Source organism: Bactrocera dorsalis, chromosome 4 (assembly GCF_023373825.1).
Source record: "Bactrocera dorsalis isolate Fly_Bdor chromosome 4, ASM2337382v1, whole genome shotgun sequence".
Classification (NCBI taxonomy): domain Eukaryota; kingdom Metazoa; phylum Arthropoda; class Insecta; order Diptera; family Tephritidae; genus Bactrocera; species Bactrocera dorsalis.
In genome coordinates, this window is record NC_064306.1 from 7666657 (window position 1) to 7680672 (window position 14016).

A 14016-nucleotide genomic window follows, 5' to 3' on the forward strand; every position below is an offset into this window, starting at 1 on the left:
GGCTAATCAGAAAGCAAAACATACAGGGTTGCATATCACTTTATGTGGTTCAAACAGAAATTTTTAGAATATACATTTTTAGTTCAGAGGTTTTGAAAATTATTTTTATTTATATAAGTACATATTTTAACAAATGTCAAAAAATTTACAATTAAAGATACAAAACAAACAATTTACACATTTCATTATTAAAATTCAATAAGCAAATGATAACTTTTACATATTTTTAGTTAGTTCTTTTTGTTAAGAATAATCAGATTCATCACTATAACTATTTATTGTATATTCATCAGTGAACTGATCGGAGCGCTTGCTACAATTACACTCGCTATCCGAATCGCTGCAACTATCATCACTGCTGGATCCTGTATCATCATCAGAACTACCAGATTCAGAGTCCGAGTCAGAGTCCGTGTCGCTGTCGCTGTCTGATTCCGACTCGTCCGAACTATCTGTTGCGCTATCATTCTCACTGTCAGATCCAGAGCAGTCCCCGCAATCGCAACTGCTTTCGCTATCAGATTCAGAATCTTCAGTGCCTGATGATTCAGTGCTTTCTGTATCTTCGTCCTCCTCATCGTATTGCTGCAGCTTCTGCACCAAATAAGCTTCCAACTCACGTTTTTTGTGTTGTTGTGCCTTGGTTAGTTTTTTGTTGCCGCCCAGCAGCTCTTGCACTAAGGAATCGACTTGCTCCTCCTTGATTTCCTTAGCGGTTGTTACATGCTTTTTGGATTTGGCTAACTTTGGTACAGGCATTTTCAAATACAATCTTCTAGGTTTCCTTTCGTTATGTAAGCAAAGAATTAATTGCACTAAACCTTTGCACGCATAACGGATTAGTTTTTATTTGACAAATTTTAGCTTTTTTCGCGCGGAAATTGTAATTTCTCTGACAACATGGTTGTATTTTGGGTAACGGGTTTTACTTTGACATTTAAAAATGCAATTGGACTCATCGGAGTTATATAATCTGGTCTTATCTGATAAGACTAAAATGAGTTCGATAAAAAGTCTATTTTCATTGGAAAGACTAAAATTAATTTTGAATAAATTTTTCGTAGGGAACTGTCACAAAAACTTTGAAATTTTACTATTTCAAGCTAAACATATATAAGGGGTTCCAAGCCAAAGATCTCCTACAGAACGAGGTGTCTTATATTGAAATTTTAATCAGTTTTACTTTGTTAGAAAGAGACAAATGTACATTTTTGCACCCAAGGGCACTTTATTTTTATGAAATTCACATCAAGTGTTACATTTTCAATACAAATACATAGATATTTTTTATGACAAAACTAAGATTACTAAAACATAAATATAGGCCCCAGGCTCATCCATCTTCCATCTAAACCAGTATCATTAAAAGTCGTTTTCTCAGCAGCTCGATGTTCCGCTCGTCAATATTAGTAACAACCACCGGAACTACAGCTATCTGTAGAGTCAGAATAATCAGAATAATCACTGTTAGAATCTGTTGAACTTTCACAACAATAAGAACAATCACAATAACTGTCGTCCCGTCGGCGTGTCGTTGTCTTTTTCCGCGCTGCTGTTTTCGACTTTGCACCAGTTGTTGACTTCCTTGTCGTTGTTGTCGATTTCTTCGTCTTACTAGCTGTTGATTTGGCCTTTGTTGTGGTGGTCTTAGGTTTGGTTGTCGATTTCTTGGCCGTAGTCTTTTTAGTGGTAGTCTTCTTGGCGCTTGTGGTTGTCGATTTTGGTTTAGACTTAGTTGTTGTGGATTTTTTTGGTCTCGAAATTGTGCACGAGCCCCCTGAACATGTGGATACGGGCATAGTAATGTTATTATTTTAATTTAATTAATTTACTGTCGATTTACATAAAATTAAAGTTTACTTCAATGTCGTTGCAACGAAACTGTTTCGTCCAACGCCAGTAACAACTCTTTGGACCATAAAATTAACGGCTTATTTCTAGTTTCAAGACAATTGGAAAACAGCCGCAATATTTTGACGCCGTTAAAACACTTTTGTAGAGGCTTTGCACTCTGTCCCCAACAGCTGTTTGCATGTTGTGTACAGTACGCATGAAAAGCACACAGCTGTTTTTGACAATCGGGCACAACATTTTCGCTACAATTGCACAATTTTTCTTATTATTATAAAATTTACGTAAATTTATAACAGAAATAGTGCAAAATGCGTCTAACTGAGGTATTATTCAAAAAAGTGAAAAGCAAGTAAGTAATAGCTGCAATTGCTTTAGCTGCACACTATCAATTAACACTTTCTATGTATTGCAAACAGACGCATCATGGTGCTGATGGAGAGCGTGGTTAGTGGTCATCAGTTCAATATGTTCCGTGATCGTTTAGCAGATAAACTGGAGTTGCTGCGTTTCGATCCATATAGTAAGTCAATGTTTATATTTTATGTAGTTCGTGATTTTGAAGTTGCTTATACTTGCAGTACAAAAGGAGTGCATCTACCGCGAACGCAAGAGGATACGCAGCGCTTAGATGTTTGTTAATAGTGTTTTAATCTTTGTAGAAAGTTCATCTTAAATAAATGCCGTTGTTTTTAAATATAATAAAGTGTGTCATAAATTGCAGGTGTTTAAATTTATATGTGCTGTAGTTAAATATGAAATTTGTGAGACGAATATTGAATATTTATATATGGTTAAAGCCGGTATGGAGGAATATTTATAGCTTTTGTGTTTGGATATGTGTAGTTAGAACTTTCTATTATAATATTTACTATAACGTCGCAAGTGCTTTGCAAGTGTTAGAACTTTTGTATGCTGCAGGTGAATTACTGTTTTATAAACAAATATGTGAATTTTGGGCGTTAAAAATGAGTTAAGAATAGTGAATATTGGTATAAACGCTGAAACATGCTTATATGTATATAATATGTGTGCATGTTTGTACAGTTGGTAGAATATATACGATAAGGTGCCGCTGAAGATTTTTACTGAGGCGCAGTTATCTGGTTTGAAACAAGTAAAATCAGAATCTCAGAAAAATCGTACACAGCATTGTGCTCAGCGCCAGTTAATCCATTAGAAATGTGATTTTCCGCTGTTGTGAACTTAATTAATGAATTTTTTGCAATTACGCGCAATAAAATATATTTTTATGCTCATCCGAGCGCTGCTTCATATACCTACAAGTGTATGTATGTATATATGCATGCCCACATGTCATACACCTGCAGCCATAGCGACAGCAAATATTCACATTAGTATAACCCAGGTGCTTACATTGATCAATATACATCCGGTCTGGACAGTGGACATTAGCCAACAAACTGACTGAATCAAAACGTTTTTAAGCCCTGCAGTTCATTAACGAAGCCATTTGAATGCATGTGTAATGGTCAATGCAGTCGGCCAGCTTATGTGGTGTAAACTGCTGATGGCTAATTGCAAATAAAACGCTAATGTGACGTTACATTGAATATGGTGTGCGTTTGTAATGCGCTCTTTATATGCTTGTGCGCTTGCATGCGGGTGTACTATGGGCCATAGTGGCATTTCAAGGTTGCGGTGCAGCGCACACAGCACTTTCATAGCTGCGCGTGTATTTCCGCGTTGCCCAATGCCCATAAAAGCGCCAATAAATGAAATTGTAAGCACAAATGTCCTCATTAGCACACAAACACATACACACACGTATTCATATATACACGCTTGTAGTCTCTTCACCACTACACCGCTGCGTTTCACTTTGCATTGTCATTGCCATGCTGCGCCTCATTGCATTTCACCGCGATTGCTCGCTCCACGCTCGCATTTCTTCGCCCACACAAAGCATTGCCCTAGCAGTTACTGTTGCGGTCGGCAAATTCTTGTTATCCATGTTTCCTCTTCCTTTTCCTGTGCTTTTGTTCTTTCATTTTTTGGCATTTCGCCGGCGCAGCAGCGAATTCATTGTCTGTGGCGTCAATAAAGCAACGGAAATGCATCAGCCCCCGTGCTTGGCGATAGCAGGTGGTATATATCGTACCCGTGTGTGAGTAACTGTAAATGTGGGCACATGAAATTGATAGCCGAAATGGCGGTTTTGATGCTTTAGCGGCTGAGTTGATTTGTAGCGAAGGAGTAAAGTGGCGGAAAGGAGCAAGGGTGTAGGCGTTAATGAAATTTTCCACAGGAAATCCTTCAATGTATGGAAGTAAAGTCGTTCCACAGAAATTGTTGCATACTTACAGGCGCTGTGTTCAGATTATTGAAGACCTAGTTGGCGTTATCTTTCTTTTTGTTAAATTTCCATAAAGTCGGAGTCCCGAGACTGTAAGCTCCCCACTTCGGTTCTGAAAAAATTATTAAGATTATCGAAGCCCCTTAGAGTGAGTCTGAGTTGGATCCCATTTTCAAATTAAAACCCAAAAAGACAGTGAATGGAAAACGTAACAGATTTTTCTGTCTTGAAAAACATCATATTGAAGCCATGAGACTGTCAGAGGTGGCTTAAAGCTTGCAAGACTTGCTTATTAAGCGTATGAAGCTTTATGTTGACGAATTGACAGTAATTCGGATCTGTACCGTATTCGTAGATCCACGCCGTGGGAATGGCAAAAAGCTTTAAGCTGTTTCTGTTGTTTCAACGGCAGAATTCTGCCTAGTTTTCAGTCCTGGGCCGGATAAAAATCCAGGTCCGCTTCATATGCGTTTACCCGACTTTCGACGGAATGGCATTATTTCTTCAGGTTGAAGACAGAGAAGACAGTGAAATTTACCACCGAAAGACCCGCCCAAACTGGACTTCGAAGGATATTTGGTTAAGACTGTAACAACAGCAGAAATAGAGGATTTGAAGATCTCCCAGCGTTAAACAATCGGCAGAATCGTTTTCATGGAGCTCAGCCTGAAGAAAACTTAATGAAGAATTAGAATATTACCATTCCTATTTTTCATAGGACATATATACCCATATAGCTGATTTGAGTTACACAGATGAAGGTTGAAATTGAAGTCAAGTCGGTCACAGAAATCCGAGCCCTTAGGACAGAGCCAAGAAAGGCCCCAAAAAGAGGTTAGAATTGTGAAAGCTTAGACGAAAGTCAATAATATTTAAATTGAAAGCGAGCCCAGAGATCCCCAACCCCGAGGACAAGGGTATACTAGTACCAATCTTGCAAGTCTTCGAAGAAAAAAGAGGCGGAGACAGAATCACCAACTAAATGTAGTCAGAAAGTGGTTAGAATTCTAGAGGTTCAATCAGGAGTGAAAAATTTTCAAAGACAAAACGATCCCAGAGATCTGAATACAGATAACAGAGATGTGTTAGGACCAAAAGTAGGAAACCTGGAAGCCAATAGAAGGAAAGAGCCAGTTACCGACTAAAAGGTGTCAAGAAAAGCTCAGAAAAGTTTTGGCAGCTCAGAGTTGCTTCAAGGAGGAGTGAATCTATGAATATGAATCAGATCTCCAAGCTTCTTCCAAAGCTCGAAAATTGACGTAGTTTTCTATCAAGTTTGTCCTTGACAGCTATGGATGTGAAGAAAGTATCCCTGATTGATCAAAGCCAGAAAATCGGGTGTCCAAGCTTCTTAGCTTCTTCTAAAGTCAGAAGTCGGAGTCATTTTCTAATAAAGTAGTCTTAAAGATCTACATTATTTTGTTATAACGGTTCTTTGTAGTCTACTGAGCCTTTTTCATATCGAATTAAACACATTATGCCGGTCTGACACGCATCAACACACCCCACACTTGCCAGCAGCACTGACCTCTCTACTCGGCATTAAAAATTCGCTTCGGCGCTTCAAATTGTGCTTTGCCACTTGATAAGCTGCGTAATCAAAGAGCCTTGCAGACAGTACAATTATGTGCGACTTATATAAATATGTCTCCAGATAGGACTACATATGAGTGTATGTGTGAGTGAGCACATGAATGTGTCTATTACCGTTAGGCAGGAAGTGTAAACACTAACCTACCACCACATATTTCGCCATACTCCAATGTGACAACGTCAACAAAAGCAACAACAATAACAGCTAAAGAAAAAAAAATGGCAAAATAATCATTCGTTAAGTTTACGCGCACTAAATAACGGTGGAATGGGTTGCTGAGCGCAGGAGAGAGCGTCTATCAACAGCTGTAGCATAAATCAGAGCTTGGGAGAGTAAAAAGAGAGTGTCATGGGTTGAGTTGTAAATAGAGAGCGAAAGTGTTATTGAACTCACAAACTTCAGAATGCGTGCAGTGAGCTTTTGCGCACAAATAAAGGCTGTAAAAGCTTTCAAGGCTGCATGCGGGAAAAGGTTAGAAGTTAGGGTCTATACAAATAAATTTGTTTAAAAGTTATAATATCACCGTGGCAGCAGCAACAAAGGCAATAATAACATTTGTCGTAAAAAAATGTCCTAAGAGCTTTGCGGAACAATAAAGAAAGCCATTGAAAACCATTGAGCCGCTGCGTTGTTAGTGGAAGTTTCTCGTTAACTCGGGTAGGAGTACTTATGGCGCTCACTTCAATTCACAATTTACCATTCATAAAAATTTGCTATGCCTGGTAGCTTTCACGTGTCACATTGTGATGGTTATTTTGCACTTAATTTGTATGGGTTTCAATGGGAAATGAATGAATGGATATAAATCTTTGAATGTAAGAGTTATTGAAAAAAAGAAAATAAAATGAAATTCAATATACATATTTTTAAAAGTGAAAGCTAATTAGCATGCTATCTGCCTTATATAGTTTAGGCAATCGATAATTAACAAATTTTCTGGAACTCCATTTGATAGTCTTGTGAATTTGGAAAGCTTTCGGCATTATATATCCACCAAAACGTTGCAAAGCTCTATAGAAACCCTTAAAACTGCACAAAAATTTCAAACGTTTATCACTATATTTCATGTCAAAAGCCTCGGAGCTTTCAAATATCATAAAGCTTTCACAATTAGTAAACCTGATTGATTATCTTTTATCTAAAATGCTTCAAAGCTTTCACAAATAGTAAATTGGTATCATTATCTTTCATCACAAAAGCCTCGGAGCTTTCAAAAATACATAAAGCTGTCACAATTAGTAAATCGAATCATTAACTTTCATCTAAAAAGCTTTAAAGCTTTCATAAATAGTAAACTTCTTTTATTATCTTACATTTACAAAGCTTCCCAGCATTCATAAAAGCTCTAAAAGTAGTGCATAAAAGCTCGATTACAAATTTTCTGTAATTTTTAAACTTTTTACAAATTTTGAGTGAATTTCTAAGACCCTCCATACCCAAACTCCAGACCAAAACTTCAATTACGAATGAATAATCGACAAAAGCTATCGAGCTTTCAAGAATACTTTACATATGCTCAGATATTTCAGATTTTTTTTCAGGAATAGTCTTAAGAAGTAATTTATTTTTATTTTAAAAAAGCTTTATTTAGGTAAGGTACTTTTATCTCCTACAAAGCTTTTGAAGCCTGCTTTTAGAATTTGTTTTAACTCAAATAATAACTATACATTCTAATAAGTTGCCATGGAGACTTCAAACTATTTCAAGCTGTTATTTTGCCATTTTCAGAGCTTTCTACAGCTTTCATGGTTGAATAGATCTTCTTCAGCAGCTTAGCTTAATACAATAATGAAATCTAACTGCTTATCTGTGATATAATTCTTCATACGTAAGCCGTAAGCTTCTTAAGCTTCTTAAAGCTTCTTAAGGCTTAAGCTTTTAATTAAGTTTTTTTTTAATGCTGTTTGCTTATGTAGTAATCTTATTTACTAAAGCAAGCGTCTCTAATCGTTAGCTGCTAGGCACTGCCTACTTTTAGGGTGTTCACAACTTTCCTCGTCTTTCACGTCGTGTGAATTTTCTCTTTTTTATTGTCTCCTTGGCATCTGACGTAAACATACACCTGTGACAGCGTGTGCTGTTATTCCGAAAAAAAATTATATTTTGCGCCTGAATGTATGCTTCTATTAAAAATAAAAGGCACGTGTTCATCAGTGGAAGCGGCTAAGTTGTGTGAAGAAACTTATGTAATTCCACATGAATTTTAAAGTAAACCTATGTGGAAACTCTATGTTAAAGCTTTGCAATAGCCAAAGCTATTCGAACTTTGAAGTTTTAAGGTTAGTAGTCATCGACTTCATATCCGAAGTTTTGTATCTCTATCAGTCCTTTGAAATAATTCCGCTAAAAATTAGATTTTGTAACATCCAGAGCTTCTGTCGTTTACCCTTGGACAAAAAGGTTTTTTAAGCTCAACGACTCTTAAATTTTAGGATTATAAAAATTTATGATTTGTGGAAAGAAAAGTTCATTAGAAGTCTGATCTTTTGTCTAGAGCAGAGTCCGAAGATGAGACGGTTCATGGACGGTTAGGAATCTAGAGAGATCTGGAGCTGAAATATAAATGAAGAGTAAGCAAGCTACTTCCCTAAAACAGAAAGGCTCTCTTAAATAAAATAATAAGATCTGTAATGGACAACTCTTTCTTTAGAAATCACATAAGGAAGAATAAGGTTTTAGTAAGATCGTCGCAGCTTAAAGGAAGAAAGCGGAAATAGCTATTGTCCCTTGATGGGGTTCTATTAAGTTTGAGAGCTTTAGACCTTACTCCTTTAAGTCCGAGTGTCTTCTATAAAGCTCAGCTTAAATGGTTGAATTTCTAGCTTAATGAATGAGCTTCCAAGAGTCGTGAATGAAAGCCATCTAACGCCTTCTTTCGGATAGGAATGTTAAGATGATTTTCTAGTAAGATCGCGACTACAAAGTCTAGGAGAATTTAAGTTTTATTTAATTCTTTTTTTTCTGATGGTATCCTATGACCTAAGGTCTTCCATAAAGTTAGTCTTCAACAGTAAGGTTTCTAGTTAATCCAGCAATTTTTCAAGTGGGAGAGTATGTTATTCTTCCCTAGAAATGAAGATATGAGGTACTAATAGGAATGGAACTTCAAATTTCAAAAGAACATTAGGACTTCCTAAATCTTAACTTCTTTTTATACAGATGTTATCCTTTCAGGTCAGGAGTATTCCATAAAGCTCGTCTTCAACAGTTAGGTTTCTAGTGTATCCAGCAAGTTCTCAAGAGATGTGAATAAAGCGACTTCTAACGGCAACTTTTCGATAGTATTATGAAAATGAGGTCCCAGTATAGTAGTGAATCCAAAACCTAGAAGAGTATCCAGTAAGTATAATTCTCTCAGATGATCTCGTCTAAGACAGAAACTCTACTTGAGGCTAATCTCTAACAGTTAAACTTCTGTAAAATCAACGATCTAGAGAAGGTGAATACGACAGCTTCTACCGTTACTTTTTCTGTAGACTGCTTTTCACTGAGGTCCCAATATTAAGAAACCAATACGTGGTTCTAGAAGCCAACGGACTTACGGATCCACTTTTTTCAAGTTTCTCATATCGTCTTTTGGCCAATGAGATCAGGATTGAGGCGGAAACTCTATTGTTTCGTTTATAAGATTGGAAACTATTTTTAGGAACTCATCTCACAAAATTAATTTCTTGAACATAATCTCTAGTGACCTAAACTTTTTAGAACAGTAGAGATCTAACAAGTTTGGCTCGTAAAAGTTGATAGATATCGAGACCTACATTGAGGAATCCTCAACTGGGCATTCGTTTGGCCAAAGTGACATTTGATTTTGGAGAATTCAATAGATATATACTTAGTTAGGGACTACAGTTACTACCTTTCATATATATGGACCTTCCGTGAGATTATCTGGGTGTAAGGGACGGTTCCGCGTCCGTGGTTATAGACTACAGTTCCTTTCTTTGAAAGAGTTGGATCGTCGGTGAGATAATGCTATAGCTGAAGGTGACAACCCCTATTATAGATTACCAGATTATATGTAACAGTTAGTACCTTTTTAAGAGATGGATGACTGGTAAAGTTATATGGCTGAAGACGACATTTACTTGATTCTGGACTACAGTAACTTCCTCTCATATACACGGACCGCGGTTGAGATATTTGGCTGAAGGCGATGTATCAACACTGAGACCACTCTACCGGCCCTTGTACGGCTGCCTTCCTGTCCCAACCAATTTTACCACGCAAAAAGTTGTATCACTGCTGTTTGTTGGTACATTGTGTTCGGGCTGCCAAAATGGCTTAAGTTCACAAATTAAATTAAGTAAAAGTAAAAGCAAAATAGCTGACCTCAAACGTGGCCAAAGCAGCCATGACAAAAGCATTCGCCAATGCAACTAAATACTTGCACATTGTCAACAAGCATGCACACACACACGACACACAGCCATACAAACATAAATCACTCATACGCCGTGCATAACCGCCCACACAAGCCGCCACAGCTAAGCTGATAGCAAACAGCTAAAAGTTTCCACTAAAGTATTTAGTGGAAGCCTCATAGACAGCGGATTGGCCGCAAAATCGCTAATAAATTGCTGCTGTTGTTGTTGTTGTTGTCATATGTACTTGTTGTCTTTGGTAATTTTGCTGCGCAGTAGGCGGTCACAGGTAGTCAACAGTAACAGCGAAGAGCGGCAACAGCGTTTCTATTTGTATTTGTTGTGATTATTGCTGTTGTTGTTGTTGTCATATACAGTTGTAAGGTCAATGTGAATTTGGCGCGACACTGAGAAAGCCTTACAAGCACCCAAAAGCACTTGCGACGCAACAAAAACAAAAGCAATGCAACAACTAAATAAGTTAGTAATAACAGCATAACGGTATCTTATCGGCTGCCCCGCGACTATGGCAACTGTGTTAGTGGAAATTAAAGGTAGTGTGGGTATGAAGTTGATTTTTGTGTTAATTTGTAAAAGGTAGGTGTCAAATTTCAGGCGATAGCAAAAAATAGTGAAAATCAGGGAGGGAAAATAAATTATAGTACACTGAAAAAATTAGCGAATATTAATTCTTCAGCAAATAATGGATTAAAATTTTTCTTTTAATTTTTTTTTGGAAATACCGCAAATCTTAATTAAAAATAATTTTCAAATTTTTAATCGCAAAAACAGGATTAAAAAAAATTATACCAAGTTTAATATAAAAAAATTAAAAAAAAAAAATTCAAAATTTAAATTAAAAAAAATTTAAAAACATTAATGTCTTATTAAAAAAAAATTTAATTTAATTTCGAACAAAAAAAAATTAAATTATAATTACATATAATTAGAAAAAATTAAAATTTTTAATTTAAATTCAATATTAATTAAAAAATTAAATTTATAATTTTTGGTACAACAAATTATGTTTGTACTTTTAAATTTAAATTATGAAGTTTTTATAGATTTTATCTTTTTTGGAGTTTTTTATGTTAATAAGTAATATATTAATTTAAATTAAATAATAATTAAAAAATTAAGTCTTAATTTTCTTATTAAAAAAAAAAATTAATTTAATTTCGAACAAAAAAATTAAATTATAATTATAAATAATTAGAAAAAAATTAGAATTTTTAATTTCAATTCAATATTAATTAAAAAGATAAATTTTGAATTTTTGGTACAACAAATTAAGTTTGTAATTTTATTTTTAAATTATTAAATTTTTATAGATTTTATCTTTTTTAGAATTTTTTATATTAATAAGTACCTAATATATTAATTTAAATTAAATGTTAATTAAAAAATTAAGTTTTAAATTTTTAGCGCAACAAATTAAACTTTTAATTTAATTTAATTAAAATTATAAACTTGAAATTTTTTTTTCTAGATTTTTTAAGTTTAATATAATTTTTTAAATAAAAAATTTAAAATATTTTAATTACAAAAAATTGTAATCCAAAAAATTAAATTAAAAATTAAAAAAATTAATTGGATTAAAAATTACCGTTTAATTTTTCAATTAAAAAAATAAAATTTTTAATTAATAAAATTAAAAGTTTAATTAAAAAAATTAATTAATTAAATTAGTTAAAAAATTAAATTATATTTAAAATTAAAAAAAGTCGAATGAAAATTAAAAATTGAAAACTTAATAATGGTAATTAAATTAAACTAAATTTTTTAATTAATATAATTAATTTTTTAATTATTACATTTTTAATTTTCATTCGATTTTTTGTTAATTTTAAATATAATTTAATTTTTCAACTAATTTAATATAATTTTAATTTTATTAACTAAAAATTACAAATTTAATTTTTTAATTAATATAATTAATTTTTTAATTATTACATTTTCAATTTAAATTTTCATTAGATTTTTTGTTAATTTTAAATTTGATTTAATTTTTGAATTAATTTAATTTATTAATTTTTTTTAATTAAACTTTTAATTTTATTAATTAGAATTTTAATTTTTTTAAATTAAAAACTTAAACGTTATTTAAGATCCCTTTTTTTTACTTGGGACTAATTCTCTTTTTCGATCTGGCTTTAGTTCCACTAAAAACTTAATTTTTAATCAACATTTGAAACATTTTAATTAAAATTTTTATTTCTAAAATTGGAACTAAAAATTGAAAATTTGAAATGTAAAGAAAACTTTTTATTTAGCAACCCGGCTCCTAAGGTCCCTGCTGGGTTGTTTCTTTATGAATGTGTTTTAAAAACGGAAATTTTTAAAGTAAAATATTTTTTTCAAAAATTTTCAAATTTTGTATTCTTAACCAAATTTGGTGTACGGAAGCATTGTGAATGTTGGAAAAGGCTTACAGTGATCCAGCTTTTCAAAAACATCAACCTACGAGTGATACAAAGCCTTCAGAGATGGTGGAGAGATCGTTGAAGACATACCTCATTCTGGACGACCTTCGACTTCTTCAACTGATAAAATTATTGAAAAAGTGAAGGCAAGTGTTAGAAAGATGGCAAGAGAGCTCGACATCTCAGACGATTCCGTTCGAAAGACTTTGGCGGTTATTTTGGGTTTGAAAAGCGTTATTGCTCGACTCGTCATGACAAAGCAGAATTTTTCAAAAATAGTTCCGTAAACATGTTTCTTTGAACAAGCTTGGTCGTGTGAATTCCAATCCCACATACATGGAAAACATTATATCTGCGGATGAGACATGGGTTTATGAGTTTGACATACAAAAAAGTCAACAATCATCGGAATGGAGGGAAAAAACGACTCGAAACCAAAAAACCACACCAAAGCCGCTCAAAAAATAAAGTGATGCGCACTGCTTTTTCGATATTCGTGGTTTAGTGCATCATGAAATTGTTTCGGAGGCACATACGATCAATAAGGAATTCTATTTGGCTGTATTAAGGCGTTTGCATGAGAACTCTGTTGAAAACGGCTGTAATTATGGAACAACAATTCATGGATTTTACACGATGATAATGTACCATCGCATCGAGCCACGATTTTGACCGAATCGATCAATCACCGTATTCAGCAGATTACCAAGACGCTACTGAATTGTCGGAATCGTCCATAGCGGCCCACTATAGCATATAGCTGCCATACAAACTAAATTAAAATTAAGAAAAACAAATATTTGTATACCCTTCTTAGAAATGCATGTGTACTACGGTTTGGCAAAATTAACGTTTTTTCTTGATGTTTTGATTAAAAATATTTATTTTTGGTTTAATATCGTTAGAAGACGCTAATTTTTCCGTCAAAATAACTGATGTTCAAAACAATTCGATAGGCCTTTATTATTAGCAGAAATTCCAAAAGAAAAAAAATTATTTCTAAAAAATTTTTTTTTAGAAAAATCCAAAAGAAATTATATCAAAAAAAAAAAAATTATAAAATTTCCTATAAAAATATTTTTTAAGAAAAATACATAAAACATGCATGTAAAGGGTATAACTAAGTGGCGCGTAATGTCACGTTTCTTAAACACCAGTTTCTATCATATTGCAATAGCATTATTTATACTCCATTTCTCCATATTACATACATACACATCTACATATAACAGTTCTCACATATGTATGTATGTGTGCCTGACTCACATACAATCATATGCTTGTAAGAGTGAGCCCACAAATTGTCTATTTGCACAAGTTGCAAAAATATTTCAATGGCGCGACCAACAGCAACAGCAAAGAAGGTGTCTAATTAGGTGGCAGCTGCTCGAATGGAGCCAACGCGACGCGGCCGAGGAGGGGGAGCTGGAGCGCCAGCAGCAACAACTGCGTCGTGCTCACGCGGCG

General features: G+C 34.1%; 3 protein-coding genes across 3 annotated transcripts; 1 reads left to right on the top strand and 2 right to left on the bottom strand.

The window, feature by feature from the left end:
• Positions 1-243: 243 nt before the first annotated feature.
• LOC105232243 (clumping factor A-like) lies at positions 244-759 on the bottom strand. The gene has a single exon (XM_011213874.2). The coding sequence runs from the start codon at positions 757-759 to the stop codon at positions 244-246; it is 516 nt and encodes a 171-aa protein (XP_011212176.2).
• A 445-nt stretch (positions 760-1204) lies between these two features.
• On the bottom strand, positions 1205-1981 carry LOC105232175 (trigger factor). The gene is made up of 2 exons (XM_011213802.4): positions 1508-1981; positions 1205-1435 (listed from the first exon to the last, which is right to left on the bottom strand). Exons 1-2 carry the CDS (start codon positions 1797-1799, stop codon positions 1407-1409), a joined length of 321 nt encoding a protein of 106 aa, XP_011212104.1. The 5' UTR covers positions 1800-1981; the 3' UTR covers positions 1205-1406.
• A 62-nt stretch (positions 1982-2043) lies between these two features.
• On the top strand, positions 2044-2569 carry LOC105232176 (39S ribosomal protein L33, mitochondrial). The gene is made up of 3 exons (XM_011213803.4): positions 2044-2203; positions 2271-2374; positions 2433-2569. The coding sequence occupies exons 1-3, from the start codon at positions 2163-2165 to the stop codon at positions 2480-2482; spliced, it is 195 nt and encodes a 64-aa protein (XP_011212105.1). The 5' UTR covers positions 2044-2162; the 3' UTR covers positions 2483-2569.
• The last annotated feature ends 11447 nt before the right edge of the window (positions 2570-14016 follow it).